Source organism: Hemibagrus wyckioides, linkage group LG02, assembly GCF_019097595.1.
Source record: "Hemibagrus wyckioides isolate EC202008001 linkage group LG02, SWU_Hwy_1.0, whole genome shotgun sequence".
Classification (NCBI taxonomy): domain Eukaryota; kingdom Metazoa; phylum Chordata; class Actinopteri; order Siluriformes; family Bagridae; genus Hemibagrus; species Hemibagrus wyckioides.
Genome location: NC_080711.1, coordinates 12185296 through 12204088, shown reverse-complemented (window position 1 = coordinate 12204088; position 18793 = coordinate 12185296). Strand labels below are relative to the sequence as shown.

The following is an 18793-nucleotide window of genomic DNA, read 5'->3' as shown; positions in this document are numbered from 1 at the left end:
CTTCCTGTTCCAACATGACTGCACACCAGTGCACAAAGCAAGGTCCATAAAGACATGGATGAGCGAGTTTGGTGTGGAGGAACTTGACTGACCTGCACAGAGTCCTGACCTCAACCTGATAGAACACCTTTGGGATTAATTAGAGCGAAGACTGCAAGTCAAGACAAAACTGGGATGTCTGGGACCCATTGCAGGCTTTCTACAAGGTGTAGGAGTGTGTTTATGGGAATTTTTGACCATTCCTCTAGAAGCACATTTTTGAGTTCAGGCACGGATGCTGGACGAGAAGGCCTCCACTCTAATTCATCCCAAAGATGCTCTATCAGTCTGAGGTCAGGACTCAAGTTCGTCCACACCAAACTCGTGCATCCATGACTTTATGGACCTTGCTTTCCTTTTAAATTCCAATTAAAAAAGAAATAGGATCAAAAATCACAAAATCACCCTGTCCTGAAGACTTTCCAGTGACAGACAACTTACTTTTATAAAGCACTGACACTGGAAGCTCCTTCCAGTACAGGTAAATAAATTTCACTCACAGAAATCTTCACCATATCAATGATTATACGTTTTTATTTGCTAAATAACAAGATATATTTTATCTAACAAGATAGATTTTAACATGTGCCTATTTATTAGTCATACAGCTTTTTATTTTTATTTCTAATCTTTCCAACAACAGAATACATTAGGTCCAAGTAGACATTTAGGCCTACCTTGTTTTTTTTAGTTAAGAAGGTTTGTATTAAACTCATTCAATTCAAGGGACCAGTTAAGTAAGTCAGTGAAGTAAGACAGTAATGTGTCTACCTCCGTAAAGTAATGAAAAAAAAAAACAGCTCCAAGTTAACTTCAACTACTCGAAGACATGATCAAAATCCAGTTCTGCGGGGTGAAAACCTCAGACCTGGCAACACCACCCAGGACCCACCCGTGGCGTTTTTTAATAGCCTACCCGTTTGCGAACGAATCCTATTCACGAACTCTGATTGGTTTGTATTCTAGCTCACGCACTCTCCAACATGCTTCTCAACGTGAAGTGTTAGCCAATCGGAGCGTAGGAGGTGGGATTTAACTGAATACGGGTTGGAAAATGAAAGCGAACTACCTTTAGAAGGCTAGAAGCGCTTCCGGCTTGGGGGGCTTTGTGAGCGCGGCTTCATTCGCTCTCACACTGTTGCATGCATCTGTTTCGGCTCAACAGGCCTCCGCATACAGTGTCTGTAAGTACATTTAAATAACCCTCTGTGTAGAGAATAGACGCGTTTAATTCAACGGTACATAAAGAAGGAATCAAGCAGCGAGCAGAAGCGTCGTCGTGTAAAGCCAAATTTCGGACAGAGCTTTGTAATCGAAGACGGTTAGCAGTGAAGCTAACAGTGCTGTAGGATTTAGCGCGTCTCGACTGCACTCGATTCTCTAACCCCACAGTGTACGCTTGTGAAAACTAAATATTTATTCGACGCCTTCATTTGGCAGAACTTATCGTGCCGAGAAATGTTTAAAGCCGCTCCGAGTTCCTCCTTCAACATTCCGCCTTAAGTAAGTTGGCCTAGTGTTCCTGGCGCAGGCGAGCGCGAGCTCCTTCCACATGGTCTCCGGTGAACTGCGAGGCCGCTGCGCGAGCTAACACGCTAACTCGCAGTGCTACGCTACCAGGCTACACTTTATAAACAGCCCTTAATATCATGTAATAACGAGCTGAATGTGTAATTAACGTGAAATTAACAGAAATGTGCCGCTCCGTTTAGCCCACCGGCCCTCAAGAAACTCGCCTGACCTCAGAGGACCTGCTAGGTCTTGCTAGTTAGGAAAAGACTTAAGAGTTTAGTATTTAGGATTACTTAATAAAGAAAAAGAAAACAAGCTTAATGTGCCAGCTTTTCCGTGATCTTCAGTAATCTATTGGTCAATAATTAGCCGCTAGATTGGCGCTAATGAAAGCGTGTCAGTTTGCTAACACTAGCCTTGGTGTTCAGACGAGGCTAAGCTAACAGCCGGCATCAGCTAAATAAGCGGCACGCTGTTATTCGGGGATTAAAGTCATCCTGGGGCGTTGAGTTTATCCCCAAATCCTACAGCGGTGAATAAATCAAGAGCATCCGGCTGTTACACTGACCACATCCACCGGTCAGAGCTGTGTGAGTGTTCAGCCTCCATTACCGGCCGTCTCGAGGCCTTTACACCGATTAACATCGCTCATGTTAGCTTGTTAGTATACACACTGAAATCACTGACAATTCGTTTAGGTTCGCCGTGTGTAATTATTCTTAAACTATTGGTAGTTTTGTTTATTTGCAGACCCCTATGTGGATTTAATCTGCGACTTTAGGTCACACGTCTTGCACATTTATATTTTCCTATACTCCTACATGTCCACTTTAACTCAGGACAGACTGTATTAGCTGATTAGTTCAGTGGTTAAGGATTTGAGCCACTGATCAGAAGGTTATTAGTTCAAATCCTAGCACAAGCTGCTGTTCTTGGTTGACTGAAGCCAGACCTTTCATCCAGACCTTTCACTCCACTCTTGTCGCTTGACTGTAAATGTAATGTAAATGAACTGGGTGTGTTGTGAGCAGGGAATACCCTGAAATATATAGGTCAGGCTTCTGGATATTCCAGTGTTGTGAAACTGTGCTTAACCGTGTGTGTGTGTGTGTGTGTGTGTGTGTGTGTGTGTAGGATGGAGTGGCAGCCGGATGAACAAGGACTCCAGCAGGTCCTTCAGCTCCTAAAAGACTCCCAGTCCCCAAACACAGCCACACAGAGAGCTGTGCAGCAAGTATCCTACTCATTGAAAAGTCTTTTCTTTTTTTTTTCTTTTTGTCGTCTGGACGTTCAACGCATGGGTGCCTCACACACGATGTAAATAAGTTACAGAGATTGAATAAATAAGCTGGACAAGCAGGTGTCATGTCTGGGATGTTAACGTACATTTGTAGTTGCCTGACAGGCAGTTTAATAACTAGTGCAAGGGAGTAAATCCTATTAGTAGCACAACTTTTACAAAACAAAAAGATTTATCTGGTGTGTAAGTACTAAGACTCAACACACCTTGATGCTGTAACTGCAGCAAGTTAGACCTTCTCAAGCCCGTTACCTGCTGCACTACACAGCAAATGAAGTGCTTTTTCTCAGCAGTTGTTAGATTAGCATGCCCGGACAACTGTATATGACTATAATTCTTCAGCTGGCACAACATGTAGGTACCTGACAGTTAAACATACTGAGAGAGAATAAAGACTCCAGCTAGACTTGGGTAATATGCTCACAGGTGAGGAGAGGACACCACTGGTCATAGCCAAAACATATGGCAACAAACTGCTTACTTTTCATAGAGGTCATGGGTGTGATGTGCTTCATCGCATATATCCAGGCCCCTGGTGGAAATGGCTTAATCATCCACTCTCAGGTAGTGGCTATGGGCAGAAAGACCTCCTCTTCTATTATACACTGAATCTTTCCAGGAAGTTTTACCAGGAACAAGTTGACTTTTACACTGCACTTGTTGGCATTTTTCTTAATAAAAAAAAAAAAAAAGCCCAGTGGATACGACAATAAGGGAGTGGGATTGTTTTGACCTAGTTTGTACCTGGCTGTCTCAAGGATTGCACACCTGCATTGAAATCCATTCTCTGTGCTAATATATAACCAATACCTGTTTCCCTGTTTTATACCAAAGACATCAAAAATCTTGATTTTGCAGGCTGTCAGCTATAGCAATCAAAGTTATGTAATTTATTTATTATTTAGGGAGATTTTTATGTGGTGATTTTTTTAAATAAATAAATAAAAATAGTGGTTTAAATGATTGCATCTTGACTAGTTTTCCATCTGTTTTTATACAGATTTAGTGGTGACATTAAATGTGCACGATAAAACCAGATGCAAATGTGGTTTGTGGTTATTTTGTCTTCTCTTTCCAAATTTTGACATCATCCTTGTTTCTTTTTGTCCTGGCTTCAGTCAGAGTGAGGTTCCACCCTGATTTGGCATTTCAATATGGATGCTGTTTGAAATTTTTCCTCTGTGAATTATGGCTTTTTGCAATCAGTTATGCTGGTACAGCTGGTGCACTGGTGGAAGAGCAGATTTACTGTGCTTGGCCCATTTCTTTAACCATGTCCTCAGAAACTAGAGCAGCTGAACCAGTTTCCAGACTTCAACAACTATCTCATCTTTGTCTTGACACGACTGAAATCTGAGGGTAAGTTATGATCTGATATCACCCTACTCTTCTGTTTTCAGCTGTTTTCTGCTTCGCCGGTTTTTTCCTCCTTCTCCCCCCCCCCCCTGCACTTTTAAAAACATTATCCTGGTTACCATTTCCTCACATGTTCTCTCTTCCTAGTTGGAGCCACTTTATGGTTAACCTGTATATATTTTTTTCCCCACAGATGAGCCGACACGTTCGCTCAGCGGTCTGATTCTGAAGAACAACGTAAAGGCCCACTACCAGAATTTCCCTCCAGCAGTGGCAGACTTCATCAAGCAGGAATGTCTGAGTAACATTGGGGACCCCTCTCCTCTCATTCGTGCTACAATCGGTATGTCTTCTGTGCCAAAAAAATATGCAGCTCAGTATTGTCATTGATCTACCTTCTGGAGTCTCCACTTCAAACCCATTGCTGCTTTTGTATTATAAACCTAACATCTCCATATTTGAACCATTATGCACTAAATAAGGTCTTGATATAGATTTGGTATTGAATTGCTTCCTTCTGCTTAAGGCATGCACAATTTGCTACTTAATAATTAATTTATGTGGACAAAAGGGTAATAAAAAGGGCTCTAATATTTGCTGAGTAACCCATGCTCATAAAATGGTGCAATGCTTATAAACGGATCTAATGGTGTCTCCCACGCAGGTATCCTGATCACAACCATCGCCTCCAAAGGGGAGCTGCAGACATGGCCCGAGCTGCTGCCTCAGCTCTGCAACCTGCTCAACTCGGAAGATTACAACACATGCGAGGTTTGTGCTCATGTTTTCTCCTTTACCATGCGTTATCTTCTCTCTGATTTCTCGTTCAGGCTATTTTTGCATAGAAGTCAGGAGATACTAAAGAGATTTTGGGGGTGGTTTGGCGCTGGCTGTAATGCTTTCCACATTAGCCTGACTGAGATTTAGCCTGTGGAAAGTGTTTAACTGTAATGGTGCAGTTTGTAATACCTGAGATGGTGGCATTTCATATTTGTAATGCCTGTCTCTCAGGCTGCCAGCAGCTAATCGGAGCAAGCACGGGGGCAGGAACAGTCAATTTGGTGGAGCATTACCATCCATGAAAATGGAGAAGGGTGGGAGCTAAATCCCATCAGTTAAATAGAGCAAGTCTGGACAAGCATTTCTTTGAAATAAAGCCATGGTGGCTTGTTTTCTGGCATTAAGAAATGGACTTCAATACATAGTGTTTTATAGATCTTAATGAGATTATCTTTGTACAGACCCAATAATTTAATCTTTTGTTGGTGTCACCGGTGATCACTGGTGCTATTTTGGCACATTTAATATTAACACCCAGTTATTGTGAGTGTAATTAAACATAATAAAAATGGTCCGCACAGTGAGTATTTAGTTTCTGAAATGTTTTGTTATAAAACATGTAGTAAGATGGGCTGACTCTGTCCTCAGGGATCATTTGGTGCCCTACAGAAGATATGTGAAGACTCCTCCGAGCTGCTGGACAGTGATGCGTTGAACCGGCCTCTAAACATCATGATCCCTAAATTCCTGCAGTTCTTCAAGCACTGTAGTCCTAAGATTAGGTAAGTCACAAGATATGAACCACAGCTGTTTTATCATGTGTCTTGCTGTAGAAGTGTAGAGTAACTATTGCACAGATAGTGTTTGTAACGGGTTTTTCCTTTTGTCTGTCTTCAGATCCCATGCTATTGCTTGTGTGAACCAGTTCATCATTGGTCGAGCTCAAGCTCTCATGGATAATATCGACACCTTTATTGAGGTAGCTCATGACAGAGATTTATTATGTTTGCTGTAAAAAGTTGTTCGTCCCATTGCCGTTTTTAACATCTGACTGGTCTTTCTGTGGTTTGACAGAGTCTGTTTGCGCTGGCTGCAGATGAAGACTCTGAGGTCCGAAAGAATGTCTGTCGAGCACTGGTCATGCTGCTCGAGGTTCGAATTGACCGCCTTATCCCACACATGCACAGCATTGTTCAGGTAAGCCTTCTCTTCCCAATCAAACACATGCATGCACCCAAAAAACCCTCACTGGAATGACTGAGCAGATATTTTATTTATTTATTTTTTTGCCTTTTCAGTACATGCTACAGCGTACACAGGACCCAGATGAGAATGTGGCTCTGGAGGCTTGTGAGTTTTGGCTCACTCTGGCTGAGCAACCCATCTGTAAAGAAGTTCTATCTGGACATCTGGTTCAGTGAGTCATCAGTGAAATACATTAAGAGCCAAACTTTTTAATTTAGCAGTTAGCCAGCCTGGCTCTCCAGGAAGTCATAAAACTAATTCCTGTCTGTCTGTGCCTAGTTTTTCTCTCGTGGTGATTTAGCCTCTTTGTCGGGAAATGCTGCCGGCACTTTCGCAAGAAAATGTCCAGTCAGGTGTGCCAATATTTATAGTTTGGCTATAAAGAGCACTTTTTGACTTCTTGCTACAGCAATGGTGGAGACATCAGAAATCTGCTTTCACAGTTAAATCAGCTGTCTGACTAAACCTGAATAAAACTAGTAGATCTAGTAGAAATTGGCCCACATTTTGGGGTTGGGGGGGGGTACAAAAATGTTTGTTTTTTTGGTTAAGCTATGTTCTAGGGTTGTTTGATAATTTTACTTTTCTCTTTGGTAAAAAGAACACACCTGGCAGTGTCCTCACATCTATCCTGTTTTAACAGGTTTCAGTAAGAACTGAAACTGACAAAGACAGACTCCTTTGCATAACTTTTCTGTTTACAGAACCTTTTTACACACGGTGCAGTGGCAGATTATCCCCAAGTTGCAAGTGCACACAAAGTATGGTTAACCACATAGGTTAGACTTGTAACACCAATTGTAATGCTCACACTCGATTATTTATTTAGAGAACAAATCCAACCTCATCAGTACATTTAGCAAAAACATGGCTTTCTTTCTTTTTCTTTTATTACAGGAAATTAAGTTTGTTTTCCAAATATAAGATGGACCTAAGAAATTTGTGCAAGTGTGACCCTTAGGATAGTTTGACTATGGAATTTAGCAGCCTATAAAATCTGAGAGTCAAACTGGGTGGAGACAGGTGACTGTAGATCACGTGTTCATCCTGTCACTATGGAAATGATGACACCAGAGTTCTTGACTGTTAGTGATGGTCTTTGTATTCATACTGTCTGATCCACTGCAGCCCAGTGTCTCTCAATAATATGAATATTAATACAACACTGCTGCTTTTGTTGGCAAAAATGTACTTGAATTGTACTTGCAGAGCACATTTACAGAAATGCAATTATTGATTTTGGTCCATAAGACCAACACAGGCGACAATGGCAAGTTAAACTCCCTGAGAGAAGGAGGAAACCTTGAGAGAAACAAGAGACAGAAGGGAACCCCTGCTCTTTTAGATGGCACCAGATTGTGTCTGAGTCAGACAATCTTTTTCACAAATGTATGCTATAAAACAGTGCTGACAACTGAAAATGATCTCTGAATCTGGCCCTTTATTTGTAAACTTGGCTGGGTTCTGTGGTAAAAACTGGACACCAAATCAGGGGTTATATGGAGTATTGATTTCAGCAGCTGCAAGCACAACACATTCAAATATTCTTAATCTGCTTCCTTTTAGACTAATTCCTATTCTGGTAAATGGAATGAAGTACTCTGAAATCGACATAATCCTGCTGAAGGTGAGCACACATTTGCTTTTAATCTGCTTTTGTCTAGTTCGTGGCCTGTCTGTGGGAATGACGACATCTTCCATCTTGAGACTCTTCTATGATGTTTCATGTATTCATACTGTCTGACCCAAAGGCCTCATATCTGCCGTTCATTAGATTTTTATATATATATAATATACACACACACACGTGTTTGTGGGAATAGAACCATTTCTGTGCCTTACAATGTTAAGCAGACTGTAGAGTAGAAGTGCTAATGTGATCTTGCCGTGTGGGTGGAAGGTGTGATTTCTCTTAACTCATTTGTCATGCATCACAGGCAGTTTTGTGAAAAAATGGTCATGCAGTTAAAATTAGAACTTGCTTTTCATTTACACGTTGGAATAAATAATTTAAGCCCATAGGCTCGTTAAATAGAATCCTCGAGTGATGTTTGTGCCTTTGTTAATCTTAGCACGTTCTGATAAGTCTGAAAGAGTCACTGTGTTTATTTCAGGAAATTCATAATTTTACTGTTTGACCTTGCAGGGTGATGTGGAGGAGGACGAGGCTATTCCGGACAGTGAGCAAGACATTAAACCACGTTTCCACAAGTCTCGCACAGTCACTCTACAGCATGAGGGAGGTGAGGGGGAGGAGGGGGAGGACATCGATGAAGATGACGACGACGACGATGACACACTGTCTGACTGGAATCTACGTAAGTGCTCACGTCAGGTCACGGTTTATTACTTGTATTCTCTTGTGTGTCGTGGAAGATTAGAGTGCATCTGTTTTGAAGTAATAGATCATTTACATGCTGGTGTAGTAAGTGTGTAGCGACAAAAAGTGCTTTTACGACTAAACGTGAATAAGATGCCGAGGCCTTGCTGGTTTCAGTGGAGGTGATGACAAGCTAAACCTTGACTGTTTGTGATGTTCAGGTATTCATACTGTCTGATCCACTGTGGCCAGAGATGCCAATCCATCTGTATTAAATGCTTAAAGCTGAAATGAGCTATAAGGCATAACAAATACTGAATCGTGAATATCTCCCATTCACACACCAACTTGATATTGTTTTTAAACCTTTGTATTGGGAAGCTTTCTTTTTCACAAATGTGAAATGTTAACAGAAATTATAAAGCTGTTTGATGGACACAGAGCATATTCTTTCCATTTTTAGGTAAATGCTCTGCTGCAGCACTGGACGTGTTGGCGAATGTGTTCCGGGACGAGTTGCTACCCCATCTGCTCCCTCTGCTGAAGGACTTGCTGTTTCACCCTGACTGGGTGATCAAGGAGTCTGGCATCCTGGTCCTGGGAGCCATTGCTGAGGGTATTTGAATACGTCCATTAGTACAGACTTTTTTTATTATGTGTCTTTCATTCTGATCCTCAGTTTACACATGTTTGTGACTGAAGTACGACTGCTCACTCTCTTGTTTCCTGTGTTTTTGTGCTCTTCCCTGTGTAGGGTGTGTGCAGGGAATGGTTCCTTACCTGCCAGAGTTGATTCCTCACCTAATTCAGTGTCTGTGTGATAAGAAGGCCCTGGTCCGCTCTATCGCCTGCTGGACACTGAGTCGCTATGCCCACTGGGTGGTGAGCCAGCCTCCTGACGCCTACCTCAAGCCACTCATGACGGAGCTGCTCAAACGCATTCTTGATGGCAATAAGAGGGTGCAGGAGGCTGCCTGCAGGTATGCGTGTGCAAAATGGCAACAATAACCATGTAGCTTTAGAGTTCAACCAAGGTTTTAGTTAGCAGAAATATTTTAATGAAGGGCTTCTAGGTTTGATATAACTCTTCCTACCATATACAGTGACATTTGACATCATGACTAACCTATAATTACCATGGAAACCGTTCCTTTTTAAGGATATATATATATATATACAGACAAACCTTTAATGATTTCTGTATTGTATGTGTGTTTGAATTTCTTTGTGATGCCCTTGTGTACTTTCCAGTGGTATACCTGGATGGTAAAATGTTATTCATATGTAAACAGATTAACTTGACTCACAGTGCCCCTCAATCTGAAAGGTCAATCATGAGGCTGAGACAAAGCTAGATCACAGAAGCCTAACTTCACACACGTTTTTTTTCTTGCAGTGCGTTTGCTACTCTGGAGGAGGAGGCTTGCACAGAGCTCGTTCCCTATCTCGGATTTATTCTGGACACACTGGTCTTTGCTTTTGGGAAGTACCAGCACAAGAATCTGCTCATCCTCTATGATGCCATTGGGACATTGGCTGACTCTGTAGGCCATCATCTCAACCAGCCTGTGAGTTTTCAGTACTGAAATAAGGAAAAAACTTTGGCGGTTACATTTGTGTATATATGCAAATTATTAATAAGTTGCTTTATTTACTCCACTTTCTCTCAGGAATATATCCAGAAGCTAATGCCTCCTCTCATCCAGAAATGGAATGAGCTGAAAGATGAGGACAAGGATCTGTTCCCTTTGCTAGAGGTAAGGAAGTAATTAAGTCATTATAGGATGAATTAAATGCTGTGTTAAATACAGTTTTTTGTATTGCCCAGTGGGTATATTATCTTATATTTTTATCTTTCTTGTTCTCTAGTGTCTGTCATCAGTGGCCACAGCTCTGCAGAGTGGCTTCCTGCCCTACTGTGAACCAGTTTATCAGCGCTGCGTCACTCTGGTGCAGAAAACCCTCGCTCAGGCAATGGTGAATGCATGTACACAGCAAAAGCTTACACATACAGGCTGCCTGATTAGTGTTCATGTATACAATCACCATCCGTACTGTGTAAATGTACACCTACTCTTTTATTCAATTATCCAGTTAGCCAATCATGTGGAAGCAGCACAGTGCATTAAATCATGCAGAGAGACTGAACATAGGATGGATTTGTTTTTTGTTTTTTTTGGTTTGTTTTTTTCCATCATTCCGCTTAAACACTAGAGACTGATGTGTTTAAAATTCCTATGAGATCAGTAATGTTCAGGCCAGCCCATCTGGCACCAACAACAAGGAACAAGTCATGGAGAGTTGTTGATGCATTCACGGATAGAGGCTTTAAAGCACTTTTGTACAACAAGGGCATGCTAAATGCCGTAAATGTAAATCATTTTCCCATTCTGGTTATTTGATGCAAACGTGAACTACTTTACCATCTGCATACCTTTTGGGATACTTTGTTAGATCAATTAAATTATTTATTACTTTGGCATTTGGTTGCTGCAATTAGCTTTTGTAACGTTTAATAAATAAAACTCTGGCTTTTTTTTTTGGAGCACTCCCTGATCTCTCCCTTGTCTTTCTAGATGTACAACCAGCACCCAGAGCAGTATGAGGCTCCTGATAAGGACTTCATGATTGTGGCTCTGGATCTTCTGAGTGGCCTGGCCGAGGGTCTTGGAGGTCACGTTGAGAGACTGGTGGCTCGTAGCAACATTATGACCCTCCTCTTCCAGTGCATGCAGGTACAACAAAGAGAGGCAAAGCTTTGTGCATGACACACACAATAAGTAAATATTTATCATGCATGTATGTTTGCTACGATGTTTTCTCTGTAGGACACGATGCCAGAGGTAAGGCAGAGCTCGTTTGCTCTCTTGGGAGACCTGACCAAGGCCTGCTTCCTCCATGTCAAACCCTGCATTTGTGAGTTCTGCCTTGGCATTTGTTCTCCTAATGTTATAGTGTTGATGCCAGACTCGTGTGCAGCATGTAAGGGGTGTTGATCACTGAGTTCGATCTATTGGTGTGTGTTCTGCAGCTGAGTTCATGCCTATTCTGGGGCTAAACCTGAACCCAGAGTTCATTTCTGTGTGTAATAATGCCACCTGGGCCATCGGTGAGATCTCCATACAGATGGGTAAGTTTAATGTCTGGAAAAAGATGAATCCCTCCATCCACCACATCTATGTAATGTGTGGTTACCATGAAACATTTTAATTTTCTTTCAACAAGAATGGAAATCCCAAAACCTGGTAATCTAATATAAATTTAAACCTAACTGTTTGGCTTATGACAAAATTGAGTATGAAAGAAAGCTGTGTACTCCTTCCACACTGAAATATTACTGTTACAAGCAATTGTAGTTGCTTGTGCTTTATTTATATTTGTATCCACATATAACCAAGTAGAAGCTGTATGATTTATTTTGTTTTTTTTATTTATTTTGGCCACCCAACCAGTTGAAATTAGTAAGTTTCTGTATTAGGCTCTAAATCTTTTGAATTATTTTCCCACACTATTGCCTAAATCTCATGAAGGCTCAGACTGTACAAAAGTAAGATTTTGGTTCTTTTCCCAGTGCAAAATAATTAGTTCCTGTCTATGGTAATCACACACATTACATATGTTGTAAGTGGAGAGTAAAGTTGAAAAAGTGCAAATGTACACTAACCTGCCTCTTCAATAGGAACACCAGTAGCCCTGTTATTCATGTAGTTATCTAGTCAGTCAATTATAATCATACATTTTCCCCCTATTCTGATGCTTGATGTGAACTCTATTTGATGCTCCTGACCTGTATCTGTATGTTTTCATGCATTGCAATTCTGGCACATGATTGGTATGAATGACCAAATAGGTGTGCATGTGTTCCTATTAATGTGGCCAGTGAGTGTATTTCATTTTTAAGGATAAATACAATTTATCATTAGCTTTTGAGAAAGATGCTAAGACAGCTTGTGTTTGTGTGTACTCTTAGTCCTGTTTACTCTTGTTTTTAGTCGTACTGCTGGGCATCTTTGTGTGTGTGCATTCGTTTTTGCATGCTAGGCTGCAGGCAGGCTAGTGACAGTGTTTGGTGTCTCTACAGGCTCAGGTGACAGGAAGCAGGGAGGTGATTGTACAGGTGAGATAGGAAGGAAGCTGATCGTTTTATGTGAAAACGGACTGCTTTACTTTATCTGAAATGGTTTACCCCAGTGCTTAGTGATACTCTACTGGTTGGATGCTCTTATATTTTCGCTGTTTATTGTGTCTCAGAGCTGTTTTCTCTTGCGGCCTCAGGTGCAGAGATGGAGCCATATGTGGGACTGGTGCTTAACAACCTGGTGGAGATTATAAATAGACCCAATACCCCCAAGACTCTTCTGGAGAACACGGGTATGACTGTGACTGGGACTTCTGTACCTACGTGCCACACTGACTTTTATGATGAACTGCAAAACGGACAACAAAATCAGAGCTGTGGAATTTTTCATTTAGATAACACTTTACGTTCTGTCTTGAAACAGCCATTACGATCGGTCGGCTGGGATACGTTTGTCCTCAGGAGGTGGCACCCATGTTGCCTCAGTTCATACGTCCTTGGTGAGTCTTTGAGCACCAACCCACCCACAAAATATATCGACCCTCGATTTTGATTATTATAGTGCGGATTTTCACAGTTGAAAGTTTTGTATTTTTTTTTTTTTTCCCTGTAATTCAGGTGTCAGTCACTCAGAAACATCAGAGACAACGAAGAGAAAGATTCAGCCTTCAGAGGCATCTGTTTAATGATTGGGGTAAATCCTGGAGGTGTGGTACAGGTAATTAAAGTACTAATTTTCAGTTTAGTTTAAGTAAAGATCATTTTGTTAAGATATCTCCTTTTCATGGATCCTAAATGCCCTGCATGCCTCCGCAGAAAAGAGACCTGCTGTTATTGTAATGTTTGCTTTGTCTGTGTGCCATAGACCGTGTGGCGCACTAGTTCACAGTTGACAAAATTTGGAAACTGCATTGTTGGTCACAATTGAATAAATTCTTTTCTGATGAAAATGTTAACATTTTTCCCTTTGTACAGGACTTCATTTTCTTCTGCGATGCTGTGGCATCTTGGGTGAACCCGAAAGATGACCTGCGAGACATGTTCTACAAGGTAACCATTTAAAACCGTTTTTTCGATTAAAAATCATTCTCTGCTAACAAAAGCCAAGTAGTCACTGCATGTTGATGTGATCTGTTGCAGATCTTGCATGGTTTTAAGGACCAGGTTGGAGAGGAGAACTGGCAGCAGTTCTGTGAGCAGTTCCCCCCACAGCTGAAGGAGCGGCTGTCAGCCTGCTACGGCGTTTAGACGCCCCTCCTCACTGACACAGGACACGCCTGTTAGGTACCAGCTCCATGTTCATCTTTGCCTCAGCCGTTTTAAAATGTAGCTATTTAGCATGAATAATACATAATCCTAGTTCTAGTAAGAGATGCTGCGTTTAGGCTTCTAGCCATTGACGCATTTTCAGCTGTACCTGACACCATTTGCACTGTTCAATGTGTGAGGCTGAGTGTGAAATTTCTTTTGAACATTTGGAACAAAGCAGGCATTCAGATACTTATGAAATAAACAATAGCAGTGTATCTGTTTTTGGATTTTCAAGTACTTCATGCAGTGGTTGTCATGAGTATCCTAGATGAAGTGTCTCTGAGTTTGGAGTGGACACATTTGTTATCCATGCCTTATTTTAAATGCATTATTTTGGACCGTGTCAGTCCTCGATATAAATTGCTTTTCGGGGATATATTTTTTTTTTTTCCCTCATCATGCCTTATTGCATAGAAAAATGTCTTGCGCCAGTAATTGCAACATTTACACTTTCAACATTTCTATCCTTTCTCTAGGTTGAAACTCCGGGAGGGTCACTGGGGGAACTCATCCATGTGTGTGTATTGCCCTGCTGCTGGAGGGGGGAGGCTGGCACGACGATCATCCCTGCACCCTGTGTCTGTGTGAGGGAGGGTGGGAAGGGTGGGAGGGGGTTAGGGGAAGCCAACCTCTGCATCAAACGCTGCGGTTTAGCGTCCCGCGCTCTGAGTAGGAATTTTAAATAAAAATGGAAGCAAAAAGGGATCTAGGCTGGGATAGAGGGAGGGAGGGAACTCGTAGGCAGGGCTTGCCACCTGATAACTCCACTGCTCTCTTCTGCTGCAGGAGAGCACTATCGGGAGGGGGGAGGCTGGGTGGCACCAATGCACCCACCAATAGTACAGTCTAGTCTAAGCCCTGGCACCTCGGCTAGACGCCTATAGCACACAAGCGCATTCAGTAGACCGACACACTCGTTAGACAAGCTTAAGGCGACCTGTTGCCCGGGTGGTATTTCTGTAATGCATACATAAGAAAACTACAATATCCTAAACGGTATTGGTTGACCACATCAATACTAAAATGACTTTTAACCACAGGGATTGTTGGCTAGAGGTAAGGCACGAGATATTTATACCAATAGGGAGATAAGTACTAGCACCTTTTAAAATATGTGATTATTACCAGTAAGTACAGTGCATATTGTCTCGCTTTCAGGCTGTTTTGCATATTTCCAGGCTGTTGTCATTGTAACCACTTTGCAGCTGGCACTTAAGGTTCATTATTCTCCCCGGCAGAGTGTTTCGTGTTGACCCTTATTCTGCTGTAACCAGAACAACCTTCAGGAACTGTAACTCTAGTGCTCACTGTTTTTTTTTTTTTTTGTTTTGTTTTGTTTTTTGTTTTGTTTTTTCCTTTCTTATGCTTGCTTAGATAAGGGAATGATAAAGGTTTGCATGACTCTGGACCCTTGGAAAAAATCAGTGCAATGTGCAGGTGTCAAGTTATTGTTTCTTTTTAAGGTTTTTGTTTTCCTTTTTAAATTTCTTTTTAATTCAGAGCGTCTCACTGTACAGTGTTAGCAGGCGTAGCTTATTGTGAATTTTCTGTTAGGTCATTGTGGATCGATGTTCCATTTCCTTCTTCAGCAGTAGTTTGTGAGCCACGTTCACATCTAGATGTACTCCACTAAGAAACCATACTGCAGCCTTATCATCTTGTAAATTAAGAGAATGTGCTGCTAACGCTTTTAAAAGCAAATGTTATGAATTAAATGTTAAGGTGTCTGAACCCATTAAGGAGTTTTAATGCACTTTCTCTTACATGGAATTTCACACAGCAATCCAGCAGGCTGCATTAATGTCCCACCTGGTTAAGTACAAGCTCCATATAATGACACGATTTCACAGGGCGATGAAGACAAAATGACGGCACACAGTGTTTTTCTGCAAGCGTGTAAAGTGTTTAACTGGTAGTCCCCTGTACTGACAGCTTTTGTGACCACTTTAGACTGGTTTAATAATTTGATAAAGCCATGTGTAGGCATGTCGATGGTAAATGCATGGTCTAAATTAAGTGGCAAATTTCAAGCTTAAGACTAATTTATTCGTTTTACCCTGAGCACTGTGACTCAACTTGTAGTTTAATGTAAAAGCAAACAAATGACTAACTTTAATGAAGGAAAGTTTTGTTTTGTGTAGCTATTGCTAGGCACTATATGCTGAATATAGATTTTCTTGGCCATCTTGATAAGACAAACACAGGTATGAGATGCATACGAAGAATTGCACTGTTTTCCAAACAAAGCCCATAATCAACACTCTTGCCGTTTGTTCACCGTGTGTTTGCTGTATTAAGCTGATTTGACCCGAGGCCTTATAGGATGCACACTCATGATTTCTCTCTGCACAATCCTCCATATTTGGCTTTAATACCAAAAACGTACAAAAAGCAGAGGCTGTTTATAATAGCCATAAAAGCAATAGCCATTTCTCTGCTAGACCGCAGACGCTCATGTGTTTTCAAGGTCCTCCAGGTTTTGCGTCGTCTTATTCAAACTCGATGTAAAGTAAAACTTTAACATGCATGAAATGAAGACTCGGTGTGGTGCTTGTTTAATGTCTCCTCTTCTGGATTTTAGTTCCTGTGACGAAATCGTTTGACCACCACTGAGCCAGTAATAGGTGATTTGAAGTACCTTTTCAAATTGATTTGCTTCTTCAATAATAGCATTGACAATCTACTGAGCATCCACTAGCTACTCTTTTGCAAGCTGCTCCTTCCTCAGGACTCGAGAAATAAGGAAATGACAAAGCAAATTTTGGGTCAATAGGCATTCAGAGGAGGGGGGATGACACCAACTAATCTAGAATTTTGTGCAGGTTGTTTTCTACCTATAAACCGATCTATGGTTAAAAAGTAATTAAGGTTGAAGTATTTTGAAGATCATCCTAATGTGTGCAGGCCAACCAAAAACATTTATACAATTATAATCCGACAAAAACTCTGCTGTGAGCTCCCTGTTACAACGAATACATTTTCTTTAAAAAAAAAATGCACAGCAAATTCCTTATTTCTACAATATAATTTGTCCATGTGTGCGTTTTTTTTTATTTTATTTTTTTTTTGTTTTTTTTGTTATATTTTGTGTTTTATAAGCACAAAGGTTTATTTGGACTTTAAAAGTTTTTTTTAATTATTTTCTTTTGTTTAAAGAATTTTGTTTGTTGTTTATCAACCAGTTCTGAGCATTATTATTTTTTTTAATTAACCAATTCCAACAAGCAATTAAGATGGAAGGAGGGGAATGCATTTGAGCCTGTACTGTGTACTTAGGAAAAAAAAAAATCTGCTGAATGATGTGTATTTTTATTTTTTATTTTTTCCTCTTCCACACTGTGGTGCAAACTCGTTTCTCTCTCATCACCTTTCTGTTTTAATTCTGTGAAACCGGGAAATAAATTCTTTTCTACCAATGGGGGAACAAGTGTACCGTCTCATTTCAGTTGGTAGAACAGATGTTTAACATGTGCATGTTGCAATTAGACTGTTGTGATTTCTGAATTAGAAATTAAGTTAGGATGTATGAAATGTTTCACTTTGAGAACGTGATGCATTTGATGAAAGTGCATATGGACTTTTTCTGAAACCTTAAAGTCTGCATTAAAGTCCTCTAAAATTAAACACAAACACTTGTTTTTTTTTTTGTTTGTTTGTTTCTTTTTCTGTTTTTTTTTTTTTTTTTTTTTTTTTAAAAATTCAACACTGCAGCATTATATTTGTGGAGTATTTTAACATTTTCATTCTTTTGGTCTCGTTATTCAGCATAACCAAATACTCTTGTTGGGGAAAGATGCTTGATGTGTGAAAGATTATCCAAAAGAAATGACCATTTACTACAAATTACAAGCTACTTGGTAATGACTGTTAATGACCAGCAGTGTGCATGTTATTAGTTGAACCTATGTCCAGACACCTTGCTTTTTCATTTTGAAATACTGTAATGTACTTGCTGGACGCTGTATTAGGAACGTCTGATCATCTGCAATAAACTTATCAGCTAATCATATGGCAGTAATGCAGTGCATAAACTAAGGCAGATGCAGGTCCAGAGCTTAAGTGATTTTTTTCACATCAAACATCAGAATAGATAATCTGGGATTTTAACTGTTGCATGATGTAGGTTTGTTTAGGAGGATGCTGATCTCTTGGGAATTTCACACAAAACAGTCTCTAGTGTTGGATAGTGCACAAAAACATTGCATGAGCAAGAGTTCTGTAAGCAGAAATGCTTTGTTAGGTCAGGTCAGAGGAAAGTGACCAGGAAGGATTGTTGGATCCTTCCAACATCCTAAAGATCCTAAAGATTAGAGGGGAAAGAAACAGGATCTTTTGACAGGTTTTGTTGTGTCTGTGTTCATGATGGCTAAAGATTATTGTTTTTAACTGACAGGGCTCCTGCTTAGCTTTATAAGCTCTCTGAACCACTTTACTGTGCTTCTGTATAGATCATAGAGCACTTTTGAGCTGTACTGGACAGATACCAGCTCAACTGGCGTTTGTTTTGATGACTGTGATGTAGAGAGCTGTTTAACACGTCGCTCTAAAATCTTTCATAGGTGTTGAGATGTACTTGCTATGAAGACTATCACAGGTGATTTACATACAGCATTTTCATAATCATGGGGGAAGTGGTCGCTTAGTGGTTAAGGTGTTGGATTACTGAGCAGAAGGTTGTGTTTGAAGCAACCTGAGCAAGGCCCATATCCCTCAATTGATCAGTTATATGAAGTGATTGGAAAATGTAAGTCACTCTGGATAAGGGTGTCTGCTAAATGACAGAAATGTAATCAACCTCTTCACTGAGCCCTCCTAAAATGCGGATGGGGGCGTGGTCTCCCTGGAAGAGGAG

The 18793-nt window shown here is 40.7% G+C and overlaps 1 protein-coding gene and 3 non-coding genes across 5 annotated transcripts; all 4 read left to right on the top strand.

The window, feature by feature from the left end:
- The first annotated feature begins 1071 nt into the window (after window positions 1–1071).
- Window positions 1072–17357, top strand: tnpo2a (transportin 2a). Of its 2 annotated transcripts, XM_058413156.1 has the most exons (26): window positions 1072–1223; window positions 2686–2785; window positions 4135–4210; window positions 4401–4550; window positions 4872–4978; window positions 5636–5769; window positions 5885–5966; window positions 6062–6184; window positions 6286–6404; window positions 7799–7859; window positions 8379–8550; window positions 9016–9168; window positions 9307–9532; window positions 9949–10120; window positions 10223–10309; window positions 10422–10529; window positions 11129–11287; window positions 11381–11468; window positions 11584–11682; window positions 12634–12669; window positions 12828–12923; window positions 13055–13130; window positions 13249–13348; window positions 13606–13680; window positions 13771–13914; window positions 14418–17357. In XM_058413156.1, exons 2-25 carry the CDS (start codon window positions 2687–2689, stop codon window positions 13876–13878), a joined length of 2706 nt encoding a protein of 901 aa, XP_058269139.1. In that variant the 5' UTR covers window positions 1072–1223; window position 2686; the 3' UTR covers window positions 13879–13914; window positions 14418–17357. The 2 variants fall into 2 exon arrangements, with proteins under 2 accessions (XP_058269139.1, XP_058269148.1); XM_058413165.1 differs by lacking the exon at window positions 12634–12669.
- Window positions 7288–7355, top strand: LOC131344847 (small nucleolar RNA SNORD41). Its single transcript, XR_009203402.1, has one exon. It is a non-coding gene; the product is annotated as a small nucleolar RNA SNORD41 (small nucleolar RNA).
- LOC131344842 (small nucleolar RNA SNORD41) lies at window positions 7911–7981 on the top strand. The gene has a single exon (XR_009203401.1). It is a non-coding gene; the product is annotated as a small nucleolar RNA SNORD41 (small nucleolar RNA).
- On the top strand, window positions 8729–8795 carry LOC131344850 (small nucleolar RNA SNORD41). Its single transcript, XR_009203403.1, has one exon. It is a non-coding gene; the product is annotated as a small nucleolar RNA SNORD41 (small nucleolar RNA).
- Window positions 17358–18793: the final 1436 nt, after the last annotated feature.